This window comes from Martes martes (genome assembly GCF_963455335.1).
Source record: "Martes martes genome assembly, chromosome: 4".
NCBI classification, from domain to species: domain Eukaryota; kingdom Metazoa; phylum Chordata; class Mammalia; order Carnivora; family Mustelidae; genus Martes; species Martes martes.
The window spans coordinates 132,413,741-132,431,873 of record NC_137891.1 but is presented as its reverse complement, the minus strand read 5'-3'; the positions used below and the strand labels follow the sequence as shown (position 1 = coordinate 132,431,873).

The following is an 18,133-nucleotide window of genomic DNA, read 5'->3' as shown; positions in this document are numbered from 1 at the left end:
TCTTCATAAAAGTTGAACAACTGTATACAATATAACATTTTTTTCTTAATCAAAATTTATATAACTACACCATTATAATTTATGTAAATTTATATGTCACATTTTTCTCCATGCAAAATTAAATCTAAACTCTTCGACAATCTTTTTGTTTTAATTAATTTGACTGACGACAGCTATTTCCCTGTTTGACTACCAGCCTATTTGTTTATACCAAAATAAAATAATTTCAAATATATAATAAGTTGACTCTTCCATTAAGAAGATAATTTTTGTTAGCTTTTAATTTTAATTCTTTTTTTGGTACTAAAGGTGATCAGCATCAATATTCCTATTTAATCTTAAAATATATCAAACCTCCTCTATCAAATTTTTCTAAAGAATATAACTAAGATATGAATGTCACAATCTAATTTAACTTTTATAAATTATTTTTTTTTTGAGGATACAAAATACTATATATATATATATTTTTTTTTTTAATTTATTTTCAGCGTAACAGTATTCATTGTTTTTTCACCACACCCAGTGCTCCATGCAATCTGTGCCCTCCCTAATACCCACCACCTGGTTCCCCCACCCTCCCACCCCGCCCCTTCAAAACCCTCAGGTTGTTTTTCAGAGTCCATAGTCTCTCATGGTTCACCTCCCCTTCCAATTTCCCTCAACTCCCTTCTCCTCTCCATCTACCCTTGTCCTCTATATTATTTGTTATGCTCCACCAATAAGTGAAACCATATGATACTTGACTTTCTCTGTTTGACTTATTTCACTCAGCATAATCTCTTCCAGTCCTGTCCATGTTGCTACAAAAGTTGGGTATTTGTCCTTTCTGATGGAGGCATAATACTCCATAGTGTATATGGACCACATCTTCCTTATCCATTCATCCGTTGAAGGGCATCTTGGTTCTTTCCACAGTTTGGCGACCGTGGCCATTGCTGCTATAAACATTGGGGTACAGATGGCCCTTCTTTTCACTACATCTGTATCTTTGGGGTAAGTACCCAGCAGTGCAATTGCAGGGTCATAGGGAAGATCTATTTTTAATTTCCTGAGGAATCTCCACACTGTTCTCCAAAGTGGCTGCACCAGTTTGCATTCCCACCAACAGTGTAAGAGGGTTCCCCTTTCTCCACATCCTCTCCAACACACGTTGTTTCCTGTCTTGCTAATTTTGGCCATTCTAACTGGTGTAAGGTGGTATCTCAATGTGGTTTTGATTTGAATCTCCCTGATGGCTAGTGATGATGAACATTTTTTCATGTGTCTGGTAGCCATTTGTATGTCTTCATTGGAGAAGTGTCTGTTCATATCTTCTGCCCATTTTTTAATATGATTATCGGTTTTGTGTGTGTTGAGTTTGAGGAGTTCTTTATAGATCCTGGATATCAACCTTTTATCTGTACTGTCATTTGCAAATATCTTCTCCCATTCCGTGGGTTGCCTCTTTGTTTTGATGACTGTTTCTTTTGCTGTGCAGAAGCTTTTTATCTTGATGAAGTCCCAGAAGTTCATCTTTGCCTTTGTTTCCTTCGCCTTTGGAGACATATCTTGAAAGAAGTTGCTATGGCTGATATCAAAGAGGTTACTCCCTATGTTCTCCTCGAGGATTCTGATGGATTCCTGTCTCACGTTGAGGTCTTTTATCCATTTCGAGTTTATCTTTGTGTACGGTGTAAGAGAATGGTCAAGTTTCATTCTTCTACATATAGCTGTCCAGTTTTCCCAGCACCATTTATTGAAGAGACTGTCTTTTTTCCACTGGATATTTTTTCCTGTTTTGTCAAAGATTATTTGACCATAGAGTTGAGGGTCCATATCTGGGCTCTCTACTCTGTTCCACTGGTCCATGTGTCTGTTTTTATGCCAGTACCATGCTGTCTTGGTGATCACAGCTTTGTAGTAAAGCTTGAAATCAGGTAACGTGATGCCACCAGTTTTATTTTTGTTTTTCAACATTTCCTTAGCAATTCGGGGTCTCTTCTGATTCCATACAAATTTTAGTATTATTTGCTCCAGCTCTTTGAAAAATACTGGTGGAATTTTGATTGGAATGGCATTAAATATAGATTGCTCTGGGCAGTATAGACATTTTAACGATGTTTATTCTTCCCATCCAAGAGCATGGAATGGTCTTCCATTATAAATTATTTTTTTTCCTAGAGTATGTCTCTAATTTACCAGGAACAACAAGTCAGTGGATAAGAGTAGTTCAAAGAAATGTAAAACAATCAAATAAACTATTTATTGAATGTCCCACTGAATGTCTGGTGATAAATACTGCAGCATCAGAAAACAAAAGTTCTTTACCTTTAAAACCAAACTAAGGACCTGTTTCTTAAATCTCCAAGGCATGTAATATTAAGTATACCCATTGAGAACTTCTAAGATATTTGGAAAACCTCCAATGAGTTTCCTTCCTAGTTTTATGAATTTTAAATTATTTTCATACCAGGCTATAGAAATCATAGGCATTATCATCTTTATCATGACAACTATTCTTCACAATTCTCCCATCCTTATGTGTATTTGGTTCCATTAGCCTGGAACTTAATTCTTCCTCCCCACTTGTGATAACCTATTTTATGAGCCTCTACTCAAAAAAGAAAAAAAAAAAAAAAAAAGGAAGGAAAAGCACTATAGCACCCTTCACTCTAGAATTCAACTGATTTTACTTAATCAAATAAAAAAAAATCCCACAAAATCTTATTTTTAGGTAGTATTACATTTTTAAAAAAAACACAATATAGTGGAGCTGAGGTATTTCATAAAACATGTACATAAATAACTAAAATTCAAGGAAAGAACTGCTTATTTTCACTAAACTTATTTTGTTAAATCCAACATTAATGCAAGGTAACTAGGCTTACAAAGTCATAAAGGAAATAAATGTGCAGATACATATATATGTATAAATTCAGATACACAAATTTGGGGATATATATAAATATATCCATGTGTTTAAATTTTTGCTTTCAATATTTCAATTCTGAGCGATTAATAAAGGTTCCTTGAAAAAATTAGCATAAAGCTAATTTTAGAAAATGATTAGAACTTGGAAATTACTGAAAAGCCATTCTGGAAAATCAATTGATAAGGAAAAGAAAGTCCCACAAAAGAGGAGGCAATAGCAAAAAGCCCTATCAGAAATAAAGGATAATTCATGAAGTAAGTCCCTATAGCATGCTGGATCATATAGAAGTAAGCACATTACCAGAGAATCTCAATTTTGTCTGCTGTCAGCTAAACCCCAAAATTATTAATGAAGGTCTATTGTAATGATAATTATAAAAATCCTAATAGCATTTATTTACTGTTTACTTTGTACCACACATGGTGCTACGGAATTTTCAAACTTTATTTAATACTTACAACATATAGGTTGAATACTACATTAACCCATTTTATACAGACCTAATCTTAAGCAGTTTCCTAATTCAATTTTATTTAATGATTCAAAGAAATATGACACTATTTTTTAAGGGCCTAACCTAAATACATTTGGAGAGTAACTAGAAGTAGGAAAACGATGAGGATATTGAAAAGTTTAGGATGAATGTGAAAAAGCACAATATCCCTGAACTGGGGGGAAAAAAAGGTAAATAGAGATTTTAATGTAAATGAGGGAAATTAACAAGAATTTGCCTTTTAGTGATTTCCCTATATAAACATTAATCAGTTGTACGCTACTTGCAAGTAGGTGATAAAGAAAAGTCTATACATTCCCTGCCAGAAACCAATTATGTATATCACATATAAAGGAAATTTTTAGAATACTCCAGGAAAAGTCAGAGAATCAGCTTATCAGTTGTTGAGATACAGAGAGAAGTGTCATCCATTCCATTAGGGGTAGGAGGCTCAGAATAATTCAGGAAATGAAGTGGCAAAAGTGCAGAAATCCTATTTGCTGAGGAATTCCAAATTGTTAATCAGAGGACTAGGTGATAATTATGAAGTAGTCTTTATATATATTACCATTCCAACCAACAAAAGCCATTATGAAAGTAAATCGAGAAAAGTGTAGGATTTTAGGAAAAAAAAAAAAAAACACTTAATGACAAGTAGGTTTTTATGCTAACAGAAGAAATTGTAAAGAAGAAAACATAACCTTCGTGCACATTCAAAATATGTCAAAAACTGACAACAAATTCAGGAAGAAATCCACATACAAAACTATTCAAAACAGAGCACAGTATGAAGGAGGGAAAATATCCCAGAAGAAAAAAATGAGTCCAAGAAATAGAAACAAGATGAATGAGATAGCCATCATACGTTCCAGTTAAACCTACTTTTCAAAGTATCAGAAAGATGCCATGAATTTAAAGTTAAGTGAGCCTCAGAATTATTGGGGAACAAATAGAATAGGGAGACACAACATAACACATAACAATTCCTTCAACTAGATAGTCTTGGCCATAAGTTACAGCTATATTAAAGGAAGTGTGAGGAAGAGAGAAAGAAAAGACATTGACACTGAGCACCAACTATGTGCAGAATTCTGCTTTGCACACATTCATTGGTGTCTTACTAGGATTTACAGTAAGTACAGGGGAAGCGATCAATATTTCCAATTTAAAGACAAGAGAACTGAGTCTCAGAAAAAATTAGTCTCAGACTTAATAGCTGGTGAAGTAAAAGTTAAACCCAAGTTCTTTATTCTACACAACACTGTTAAAGGATACAGGTTGAACTATAATGCAAATTCAATGGAGGGGACTTGATCTCTTATGACTGTAGCTCAAACTCATGGGAAGTGTCTAGTGTCTGATGGGGATTCAAAAAGTACATGCTCTAAAACACGTGAACGACTATCTGAAAGAACATGTTCCCTATGGAAAAAATTATATGATTAGTAGGAAAAAATACAAAACAAATTCCTGATAGAAAAAAGAAAGATGAAGAGTCAATGAAAGTATATTTATTAAATATATTCCATGCAAATAGCAATATGCAAAGTTCTGTGAAGGATTTGCAATAATATAAGTAAATGACATTAAAAAAGACAGTAGCTATTACATTTCTTCGCAGACTCAAACATTTAACAGTCTACCATAATGTAAAGCTGATGGAATAAACACTATAAAATGGAAATGTGCAGAAATTCAGAATTCAGAGAAGGAAGAGTTAGAACGGGTCTAGAGAGGTTGAAAATGTTCTTGAATTATATAAGACAAAAATAGGACTTTATTTTGGGAAATCTTTGGATAGACAAAAAACAAGTCAATGTGAAACTCTCCTCTTGGGTACGCATTTTAAAATCTGCAAAAGGTGGATACTAAAGCACAGTAAAGAAGATGCTTCAATTACACACCATCAGATTAAAAACGAGTTTTCATTCAATTAGACTATAAACTACATATACTCCTACCGGTTAGCAGAAAAAGGCAAACTATGTAGTTCCAATATGTCTCATTCTATCCACTGATGACAATTAACCATATGATGCAGTAATATGATTGACATGTTCAATGAAATTAGAATAAAAACATCTTTTAGAGGTCCTCAAATCTTTTTGATCTTCCCATCTACTTTGGGAAATAATGTTGCTCAACACCTCAGGCTGCCTAACTAACCCTTTTCAAGGGAGGGTTTGAAATCAACCTGGTACAGCTGTTTGGAGTTATGCCAGAATGAGTATTCCAATGATTTAATTGGAAAGTTGGAATAATACAGCAAGGAACTACTGCTGCTTCTTTTTGTCAAAATGCTCCAAGAAATATTACAACTTCTAAAAAAAGATGAGCATGGGTCTTGGAAACACACACGCCTAGGATCAAGTCCTGGTTATGCCATTTACTATCTGTGTTAAAGTTAAAAATTAAATAAATATCAAAAAAAATTAAACAAATGCAAAAATAAAGTTATTCACCTGTGAATTTGTTTCTTCACTTACAAAGTAGAAAAATTACAGGCTGTTATGAGGATTCAACAAAGTAGGCAATGGATAATGCCTAACTTTAAATGATAGTCAAAAGCTGTTCATTTTTTTCTCTTGTATTATCAGTATCTTCTAATAATTAGGGATGAAATCATTATTGGATGAGAGATTTTATCTCATAATATTTATAGTTTTAAGAATTCACTCTTTTCCAATCTAATAAATGCTTGACTATGTAATATATGCTATATATTTAATCTCATTTAAAATAATCTCACATTTTTCCTCAAACATATAACACACCTTGATTTTTTTTTAATCATTACTGACTTAACAGTAGGTAAAATGTAGCTGGTGCTTAACAAATTTTTAGTAACTGAATAAGCAATAAATTTATCAACCATTTTGATCTTTCTCTTAGGGAGTGACACAAGATAGAAGAAATGCCATGGGGCTTGGGATAAAAGGACCTAGATTTCAATTCTGGCTCAGCTGCTACCCATTTTACCTTGGGCAGGTTAACTCATTTTTCTAAGCCTGAATTTACTTAGCGATAAAACTGGGAAAGCAGTAACTTACTGCATATTGTTGAGAAAGTACGTCATATAGACACTCAGTGACTGTTAGTTGAATCTGAATCATGATGATGATGGCTTCGTCATGATTATGAACCTAAATCATTCTGCTCTGCATTTGGCAAATATGCAAAATTAAAGCAAGCATTCATATTTTCTGAGCTTCTCCTGAGTTTATTGTGTATGGATAAAATGGTGATATATATGGAAAGTTCTTGCCCATACAGATTGCTTCTGAACTGTGATGCCTTCAGCATACATACAGATGACCTAAAAAATCATAAGAGCATATCTAATCCTGAATAATTATTTGCTACCCCAACCAGAATACACAGTTGACTTTTTTTAATTCTCGCTCTCCTATTGACTATTCCAATGTTGTCACCAGTTATCACTTCTTTTCTCCTAAACTTTCACAAATGTTAATCTTCACCCTCTAACTATTCCACTCTCATCACATGTACTTTCTAACCTTTCATTTCTTCTTTCTGTCTCTTTTCATTTCTTCCTCTGTTCTCAACGTCACATGTGACCACCCAATTACAGTGATCTCTTCTGTTAAGTGAGTCAAATCACCATCAGTCTGTTGAGTATAAAATTTGTGGTTTCTCTGCTATCGAGTGCTCTGGGTCTGCACCCTGATAATTGGGAAGCCTCTTTAGGTATGCTTCTACTTCCAGATTTGAGTTACTGCATTTGCTTATGGGGCTCAACAACAAAAATACAAGTATGTCCATTAAACAGAATCTCTAAAATACAAAATGTCAAGAGTTTAGCTAAACCACTCCAGGCTATCCCTGCCTACATATCCATTCCATGAGGCCAAGTGGCACTCAGGAATCTTGAACTGACACTAGCCCCTTCACTCGCGCATCTCCAGAAGAGTCATAAGCAAATCCAAGTTCCTGATATGACTTACCCAGCAGTCCCTGTGAGTAACATTCTCTTCCTGTCTCCCCTTGCGTATCTTCCCCTTCTGGGAGCCTAAGATAAAACTCTGCTCTTTTTGGTTAGAATTGACCAATAGGCTCTGAACCAAGGAACCCCCAAACACTCCACCCATTGACCCTCACAAAGGCATGTACTCCAGGTGTGGCTGATCTCTTTGCCTGGACTTCCCATGTGGCCCCTGGAGGGTGCCATGTGTCTCCTCCAGGACCTGTGAGTAAAAACTCCTCTATTTCCGTTTCTCCTTTTTTTTTTTTTTTGTTCAGCCACAGGTCACTACCTGATATGCTGGTGTTCTATTTAACAAATGTTATTTTAACGAAATCACAGCAAAAATATATGTTCAACAGATACTGTACGATTGGTTCACAAATAATTGAAGCAATGATTTAAAAATCGTATCGGTAAGTAAACACTGCCATAAATTTCAGATTAAGATTAAGAAAAGAAAAGCAACATAAAATTATTTGCTAATATAAATGTAGTACTTACGATGTGGTAACATTTTACATGTATTATCTCATGTAATCCATGTAGTTCTGTTAGGAACATACTAATCGAGAATAAGGTATTTATTTGTTCAAGGTCATGTAGCTAGTTAGTAATTAGAGAAGTAGGAATTCAAATTCTCATCACTCCCATTCTCAACATGTCAAAGCATGACAGGTTTCAATGCAACTAAACAATTACAAAAGAAGATAAACATTGTACATAAGCAAAAATAACTTTTTATATCTATTTTTTCACATTAATGATGTATGAGAAAAAAATCGATCAGTGACATATGCTCAATAAGACGGGAGCAATTATTCAAAGATTTATATATCATTTCCTGTTGTGAAAATACTCCAAAAAATTAGCCCCTGATCCCACTGCAGGCCAAAGTCCAAAGTTACTAGCTATCTTTTAAAGTAAACATAAATGAACTAGTAACTTGGAAGGAAGACATATATTTGAATGCAAAATAGAATTTTAGAACTTCAGTTTGTATAACATACATTACTTCATCATGGGAAAGGTGTAGATTTGGGATTATTCCAATTATTTAATGAATTATATGAAATGAAATGTATTCATTTTCATGGGAATTAGTTTATTATATTCTTTTAAATACAAATATTATTTTATTATTAATTCATTTTTATTGTAATATAGTACAAATTATGGGCTTAATTTTGTCATCCCAGTGATGTGAAGTTTTAAGGAATTTGATCGGAAGTCACTCATATAACATAATACACTTCCCCCCCTTCATCCCTCTTTTCCTCCCCTTGCCTCTTCTTCTTTCTCACCTTCAATTCCTTCTTAAAACATTCAGATTTTGAGCACTAAAAATTGTGTCGAGCAATGTTAGGCAGTAGAGATGCCATCAATCCCGCTGACCAATTACAAGATATTAATCGAAAACAGGTTGCTTATAAACCAAACATATCTAAAGATGTTCTCCTATAAGAAATATGTTATCTGTAAGATTAAGAAAACATTATGATTCTTTTGATTTATTCATTTAATATCTCGATACAATAGTATATACTGTTATTGCAGAGAATATACAAACAATACTCTTGCTTTCTGATTACAGCAATTCTGTTCGCAATGTCTCTTAAATCCTTTTAATATCTCTAAATTTAATTCAGTTGCATGAGGGGAAAGGAGTTTTTGAAGACAACTGAACACATTTTTCCCATAGCCCTTTTAAATCACCCAAAACCTTTCACTACTTTATGGCAATAGCTATAGCTTCAAAGAAACCCTATCTTGTAGCATCAGCGTGGGCACTGGACCTGTGTCCAAACAACTTAGTGAAATTCACTAAAGAACAATTTAGTTCTGGACCAAAAAGGGTTATAAGCATCTTCCATAAATTGAACAAATTACCAGCTATCTGGAAAGTATAATGCACTGGCTACTGTTCAAAAGAACAACACTTAATGCTGGCAACACCGCCAAATTCCTTCTTTCCTATATTCCCCTTTTCCTAGAGAAAGTGATTAAAAGACCAATTCCCATGCCAACTGGTTGCTTAAGAGCATCAAAGGTCCTCTGTCAGGATTCAGAACTTGATATGGCTTAGAAACCACTATGCTAGTAGATAACCTCTTCAACATTATAAATCAAAGCCATATGACCACATTAAAATTCTATCCGCTAGTATCAATACCCTGTGGTTTATAAAGTACTGTTGACCTACCTCTGGGAGATGGTTGGAATGATACAAAAGTTCTGCTCGGGTTTGGGGCATATAGTTACTCTTCAAATGAGAGTTATTTGTCCATAGCAAATAGCCATTTCTCTCTACCTCTGTATCTTTATTGATTTGATTTAATTGAAATCTTAGGAAGAAGGAAGAAGAGGCTCATGAGTTCAGGTAGAAACAAAAAATTGTTAGAGGTCACAACAGACATATTACTATTTTGAACTGTTCCTCTTATTTGATTAGAACTGCAAATGGCAAAAGCCTTACTATATAACTTAAAATCTTTGATCTTCTTAAAATTATAACTGTAACTGAAAATCTTACAACCATACCACCGCATTTCAAACTTACCCTGCTGAAACCCTCAGTAAGCAAAACATCTAAAATCTTGACACAGCATGTGTATGCATGCACACGCACACACACACGTAGAAGTTTTATCAAACAGTACTTACCTCTACTACCTCTAGCACCTTCTACTCTTAGTACATTTAATTTAAAAAAAATACCTTTAGTATCCAGAACATTTCTTCAAGACCCACCAGTAGGCTGTGTCTTACACTGAATGATTCCAATGTATCTGTCTTAACCCACTGGGATTTCTGCAGGAATCACTTAAGACAGAGACTTGTGATATACAGAGATTCAATATACTCAATCACTATATACTTATATACTTACACTTACATAGTGATTATACTTATATAATATACTTAATTACTATAAATATGCAGTATAAGTATAAACAAGTATAAATATAGTATATAGTATATATATTATATATATAAGTTTATAAGTTTATAAGTATAAATATATACTATATATAAATATATATATAAATATATAAATATACTATATATAAGTTTATAAGTATAAATAAGTATAAATATACTTATAAGTATAAATATACTTAATTACTATAAATATGCAGACCAACACAGTATTAAATATGCTACAATTATTAAAATGTGAAATAATTAATAAACTAAAGCACAAACACATTTATCCCCTCACTTATCCTTCTATGGGGTCATTAATTTAAAAAATAGTAGATGCTAGCCTGATATACGTAAGGTTTGGTGTTAAGGCCCTAGAAAGAGTCATAGTGCTTACACACCCAGCTGGTTTGTCAATTAAAATGAACATAGCAGAGAACAGAAAGTACACTTTAACAAAACACCAAAGAACTTTTTGGTATTATTAAATTTCTTCACTATCTTTCAAATGATATTACATTTTTAGATACAGGGGACTAATTAAAACCGATTTGATAATGAGTATGACCATGTACGAAAATCCAAAATTTTACTCTCTAGGAGATGGGAAGTTCTTGTTTCCACTGGTGCATCTGAAACACATAAAATACCTGACAAGAGAGCATGTGACCCAATCTAAAAATCCATCTACAACAGCAAAAAGGCAGGTAATACGATGCATCTAGGAAAGAAAGAGCAATAAATTTTATTTTCTCTTATACATGGAAAGCGTCTATGACAATCTATAATGGATCAGCAAACCTTCGAAAAGAAAAGGATGGCATGGCAGAGATCAATAAGTCCAACTTCCCTCCCAATTCAGAAATCCTCTCTTGAACATCCTTGAGAGAGGCTCACTTCATTAATGATGGTTTTTAAATTACCATCTTTCTTGCAAAAGCATGGAGAAATACACCAAAAGTAGACTACACCTACACAGTGCCTTTAGAAAGTATTTTGAAGAAGTTAAAGGAAGGATGCCAAATGATCTAATACTCAGTTAACCAGGGAAAAAAACAAAAAACAAAAAACCTTATTAACGAATCTTCCCTCAGCTCTTCTATGTACATTACATGATGTGTACAATGTCTTAATTTATGTCATGTTGAATACGATATACAAGTGATTTGACTTCTAATCAAAAGACTCAAATGGCTTGAGAGACTAATTCCTACTATGGTCAAACACCAGAATCATGGGCATTGTTATGACCGTATACTTCATAAGAAACTGGAAATTTTGATTAGTTCCTCAGGTATTAAGCTACATAAAAGAAATGCCTTTAATTCCTATTGATTTCAATAGGCAACTCGGTAGGAATTATCTCAGCATTTTGATCCCATATCCACAGACAGTTTAGCCCTCCTTTACTTTTGCTCAGTTAAAAAAAAAAAATATGGAATTACTAAGTCTTGCCAATATTTATTAATCAATGTCTTTATTTTCCCACCCTTAGTGACATTATTTCCTCAAATATTATTAATCAGCATATATTTAATTAAATATTTACATATTTGGTTTATTATTCTCATTATAATCTGGGTGTGGGAAAATAAATCCATCTTTCTTCTTTGTAATATGCCCCAATGTCATTATGGTTTAACTTCTATGCATGTCTCCCTCAACAGCTATTATACCCAGTGCTGGTAAGCAACATTTATGGTGCCATGGGCAAAGCAGTCATTTAATCAAATATAATTAAAATCACTGAAATTATTACCTTTCACTATATATCAATCAAGTTTGCACCAGCAAAACTTAAAACATTCTGGACATTTAAAACAGGGAATGTAATGAAAGAAATTGATTGCAAAGTGTGTAAAAAAGCTAAGAAGCTGTATAGATAATGGTAAGACAACCCACGAGTTCAAACAGCAGGAAGCCACTACTATTCCTAGGAGAGAAGAACAAAGAGATGAGAGCATAAACTGAAGCCCAAGAGCCAGTTATCTGGTAGATGTGGAGAATGGAGGTCCCACTGGGAGATGGGAGACACTGCTGGACACAGTCCAAAGCCATGAAGAAGGGGAGAAACACTGTGGAGTCAGACTCATCATATATCCTCCCTTCTTCCAAAATTACCCTCCATTGGGCAACTGCACAACATGAAAACAGATGATGATGGCTGCCTGGGAAATGCAGGCTCAGGGATTAGCTCTGCCATCTATCTCCACTAGCACAGGGTACAGAATGAGAGTTGGATTGTTCAATCAGGTCCAGAACTGTCACAAACAAGGAGTGAATCTTTCCCTAAGTTCTTCAGAAGTCAGGTATTACAGAATTAACTTATTCCATGGAGCTGTTCAATTGCAAAGCCAATCTATCGAAAATACGTACTTCATCAACAAGAATGTGTTCAAAGATTTACACAACCACATAGGTTTATCAACTCTTCTAAACAAAAAAGGCTGCGCAAAATAAATTTATCTAGAAAACTTTAAAATAACTACACTGTCCTTTAACATAACAGATATACCAAGTAATATGTCATGCTAATTGAACAGCATTGCAAATCACTACAGGTAATGGTGTAGCATTTTATTCAGTATTCTAGAACACATTTTTTCCAAAATGACACACTAGGATAATCTATTTCCCTTTCTTTTTTGAAGAAGGGAAAAGAATTCAGAATTTTAAATATATTTGTCCAACACTACTGAATAAGCATTTAGTCTTTAAATAATGCTTTAATGTTCTAAATTGAAAATGCTTATATAGTTAAACAATGTATTTGAAATATGTATTGCATCAATGTGTAAGAATGACTCAACAGACAATGTGAAACAATCTGATGATACCTAAAAGGACAGCACAATTGATTTCTACTGCTATAGGTAATTCTGCAGTCTCATAAATAAATCCTTTACTTTCTTATAACCAATATCAAGCATTCTAAAACAAAACTAATTAATGTAGTCTAATCAAAATGCCAATGTTTTGGACAAGTAGTTCTGAAAAGTGATAAATACTCATCATATCCACTTATAAATCTACTTGTGAAAGTTTTGTGGCTTCCAATAAAAATATCTTCTGTGGAAATGTGTTCTATGTTCTCTGTTGTAAGCAAAAATCATCCCTCTTATTATAATATTATATTGGGATTTCATATATAACTTCCATTCTAACCTACTATATTAAAATGACAGAGTTGTGTTCAACTTTGCTAAGGTAAAAGAAGATATTACATTTAAGAAAAGAATCTCTTCCTTTCTTTGATTAAAGCATGACAAGTAGAGAAGAGGATTTTTTTGAATTCATATCAGGAAGGTGGCTTAAAATGTACAAAAATCATACGTAAGAGCTGAGGTAGAAACAGACTGAAAGAATTAGCTTAAAAATGACATGTGTTTAAAAAATGTTCAGTCACTAAGAGGATATAAATATTGTTTCCAAAGAATTTTAAACATTTTGGACATGTTAACATAACTGTGTTTGTTCATATAGTAAGAATAAAAAACTGATTCACATTAAAGTGACTGCAAAACTATATTTTAAAAATCATCTAAAATTTACATATTGATCCAGAGCCCTGTTATGTTTCCCCTGATTCTCCAGGTCTAGAAACAGAGGGTCCTAAAAGGTGACCAATGTGGTTCTAGCATCTTCTGGTCTTTGCTATGTCACACCACGAAACATTAACTCCTATCTTCCGTGTACTACAAAATGCAATTTGAAGATTGGAGAAAAAGTTAATTTCTCCAAAGGCAGATTAACAAATTTTGTTAGGTATAAACTACTAATATGAATTAAACATAGAGCAATTGAAGTCAATATTTAATAAGTTAATGAAAACATTAATTTGTGTTTGTAGCAAATTACAATGTATTCTAAGACATACATGCATGTACTGAAATCCAAAGTTTAAGTAAAGGCAGTACGAAAGGTTCTGTATTGAATAGATACATCATTAAAACTCTATCAGGAAGGTCCAAATAGCTCAAGTGAATCCTTCAGAGATTTACCAGTGAATAACATTATTAGGAGTAAGGGAAATTTTGACACTTAATATATTGCTTCACTAGCTTTAAAAGCAAAATTAAAATGATAAGAATGCTGTAGTTATTAAAAGAAGTTTCATTATAAGTCCACTATTTAAGCTAAACAGAGAAGATGATTTGTAAAATGATAGTTATAGTTAGTAGAACACAGAATGATTTCCCTGTTGTATTATAATGCCACTTAAGAAAAGTTTTGTTTTCCCTGATTTTTTTTTTTTTCTCTAAAACAGACATTCTGGCATTTAGGAGATAGAAATGTATCATTTGACCTTTACACTTCTATTTCATTAATGCAACCACAAGCAACAGAGTCACTGACTGACATGTTTGCACTTTCAGGCCTTTAGCTCTTAAAGTTATTTGATAACTGTTATGCCACTATTTGTTCTTTCTTAGAGATACTTTGAGGAATGTATTACATTAAAAACAGAGCATATTGGGTAAAGCTTAATAAATGATATCATGTAATTTCAGTAAAGTGTTCTCTTGAGCACTAGATTTTTGTACTTTGATGGGAAGGACTGTATGTTTGAAGGCAAATTTTGTTTTGTTTTGTTTCCTAATGAATTAGAGAGCAACATCAAATATGATTCTAAATCTCCAATGTAAAAACGTAAAATATAACTGTGACGTTACTTTTGATGAAAAATGTGACACCTGACTTACATACTCAATTGACAGTCCTTAAACTCTGTCTGTATTGGTGCGAGCAGAGCAAATACCAGATGCAGAAGGAAGAGTCAAGAAAAATAACTGATAGAACTGAACAATTTTTAACAGAGAGAGAATTTCTTATAAATGCATATATTAAATTACTTAAAAAAAAAAACTATGGACAATGTAAAAAGGTAAAAAGTGGGATACTCCCTAGAGGATTATAGAATTACTATAAGCGAATTACTTTGGGTAAAAAGTAATGTAGATCAGACTTCTGTTTCATATGACAAGAAACTATTGTGGTTATTGAAAAAATAAACACTAATTGGTAGAAACATCACTTAAAAGAGACAGAGATTTTATTCTTTTAAAAAAGTTTAAGAGTCAAAATTTCCCTCATTAAGATATTACAGAAGTCAGGATAGAGCATCTCAAAGGATGTGTTACAGTGTACACAAGTAAACAAGGACTGCACCAAAGCAACAACACTGGAAGGATACTGCCCCAACTAGCTAGAGAAGCTTCAGTAGTCTAACCAATGAGAGAACTAAACCTAGGTCTCCTAGAAGCAGAATGTAGTTTCAGATATTTTAATTAGCTATAGCAGGTATTAGATTCATTAGAAACAAAATGCCAAGATATATCATCCAAGACAAGTGTAACAAACCCTTTAGGTTGAAAATGTTCATGCTCATTACAAATAAGCAATATTCTGCCACACACACATAGATTGCAGCTCCCATGATCTGTGTTTGCAGCCTCTCAAGGTAGTGTTTCATGCTCACCACTGTTGTTCAAACTTCCAAAACAAACTTAATATAAAGAACATAAATGGGGGTTTTATTTATATCCTCTATGTGACATAGAGTTCATAGCTTTCACCAGCAACGAAAAGGTATTTACTAATTTAAAACAGATTATATGTTACTTTTGTATACATTCAGTGGCATTCTGTATTTACAGCATCATAGATAACATATTATGAAAGCATATTAGTCATTAGTGTATATCAGAAATTATAATAGTATTCCAAGTGAATTTGGAGTCCTAAGCATGTTTCAGAAGGTGTAAAACATATACCACACCCAGATCCCAGATCGTTAAATTTAAGATATGTTGCACAATCCAAACAGAAACCTATCCCACTCTCTGTCACCTTAGACATGCCATGTATACTGATTTTGTGCATCCACACTTACAAGCCAACTACCACCCAGTGGAGAGAAAGGAGATCTTTCAGGGAGATTTGAAGTGTACGTCAGCTGGGGGTGTCAGGGGGAGAAAGTAGGGAGATGGGAAATAAAGGAATAAGAGTGTTTAGCCTTGCTTAGATCTAAGCACTGCTGATCATCAATTCATATTTTCACAAGAGAAAAAAAAAAATGTTTCCAGAAGCTCACTCTACAGTGTTGCTCAGGGGTAAAATCAGGCTGTGGATGTTCACTAATGACAAAACATTTCAGTGCTCAAGCTTAGGGAAAAGAAGAGAGGAAGGGAGAGTAAGAAAAAGAAGTAAAACTGAACATGAAGGAGGGAGGAAGGAGAGGAGGAAAAAGGGATCAAGAGAAACAGAGATGGGGGGGGCATGTGTACACATGTGTGAGTGACTGTGTGGAACAGTGAAGGAGTGTGTGCCTTTTAGACAGTGAAAGAGAATGTGAATATGAAAGTGGTTGTTAGAGCATGGAAGTGCCAGTGTGTGTGAGGATGTGAAAGAGAGTATGGGAGTGAGTGTGTTGAAGGCAAAGGGATTTGTGAGTGTGAGAAAATGGTACTGGAAGGGTTCAGAGGGAACATGCATGTGTGTGTGTGACGGTGATGGGAAAGGATATGGGGAGAGGGATGGGAAATGTGACTCAAAAAAGGGAAGACAAGATCACAGAATAGGGACATGAACGAGGAAGAGAAAGAAGGAATGGGGAGAGGTGACGCGTGGAGGAAGGTGGGGGGGGCTAAACAGGATCAGAAATCAGAGTGGTGAAGATAAACAGGAGGAGAAAATAATAGAAAAGGCAGGAAAGATTACAGAGAAAACAGAAAAAGGTTGAAAGCAGGCAATAGAGGAAAAGGAGAGTAAAAAGGAACTGGGAAAACAGGAAAAGAAAATGAGGAGGGGAAAAAAGAGGGGAAGAAACAACCAGTGGAAGGAAAGAAAGCTGAAGACAGAGAAATTGAGCCTAAGTGTCCAAGTGAAAGGGAAAATAAATGGGAGCAGGGAGCCAGCAGTTTGAAAAAGTCGCTTAGGCTAGAGTAAAATAGAAACAAACCTGATAAACTTGTCAGACTCTCCGAGAGTACCCCATGACAGTAAAACACAGACCTTGTGAATTGAGTTTCAAAGTGGCACCTGCCCCTCCTAAACCTCACTCTTCACTCATCCCCGGACTACTTGGCGTTCCGGCAAAGTGCTTTAGCATCACGCGTCCAGCTTGCTACCTGCCCCAGCGTAAAGGGGCCAGGCTCCAGGCAGATCCAGCACCTGGATTTCTTGAGGGGTGTGTGTGTGTATGTGTGTGTATGTGTGTATGTGCGTGCGTGTGTGGTGATCACCATCAGCATTATTACTCAGTGTTTAAAAAAAAAAAAAAAGGCAAGAAGGGTGGAAAGAGAGACAGGAAGAAAGACTGAGACAAGTACGAAAAGCACGCCGTTCCTCCTACCTAAGCACCGCCGTGTCCCCTTTTCTGACCATCATGTTGTCCACGGCCGCCCAGGGGAAGTCCACACTCTGTCCAGCCGGGAGGCAGGAGGGTAGCAGGCAGCACAGGCTGAGGAGCACCGCCGCCAGCCACTGGTTCGAGCAACAAGCACCCTGCACCAACAGCATCATGTCCATCCCTGCTAGGGCTGCTCACTCTCCAGCAGCTTTCAGCTCGCACTCCCCCACCCCCTGGTGCTGGCGAGTCTTCCCGGGAACCAGGCGGCGCGCCACAGGATTTTTTTTTTTCTTTTTTCCCCCTCTTTTCTTTCTTTTTTTTTTTTCTTTCTTTTTTTTTTTTTTGTGTGTGTTTTCTTGGGGGGTGGGTGGGTGGGTGGGTTTCTTTCCTTTCTTTCTTTTTTTCTTTCCCTTCTAGTTGTTGGCTGTTGTTTCTCTCTCTCTCTCTCTCTCTTTTTTTTTTTTTTTT

General features: G+C 34.7%; 1 protein-coding gene across 1 annotated transcript in view; it reads right to left on the bottom strand.

Moving 5' to 3' along the window:
* NEGR1 (neuronal growth regulator 1) overlaps positions 1–17,844 on the bottom strand; it is a gene marked incomplete at both ends in the record, with an annotated part of 843,959 nt that extends 826,115 nt beyond the window's left edge. Inside the window, one exon of the mRNA XM_080802180.1 lies at positions 17,669–17,844. Within this exon, the coding sequence (XP_080658306.1) occupies positions 17,669–17,844 (176 nt within the window). The remainder of the gene's footprint in view (positions 1–17,668) is intronic.
* Between the last annotated feature and the right edge of the window lie 289 nt (positions 17,845–18,133).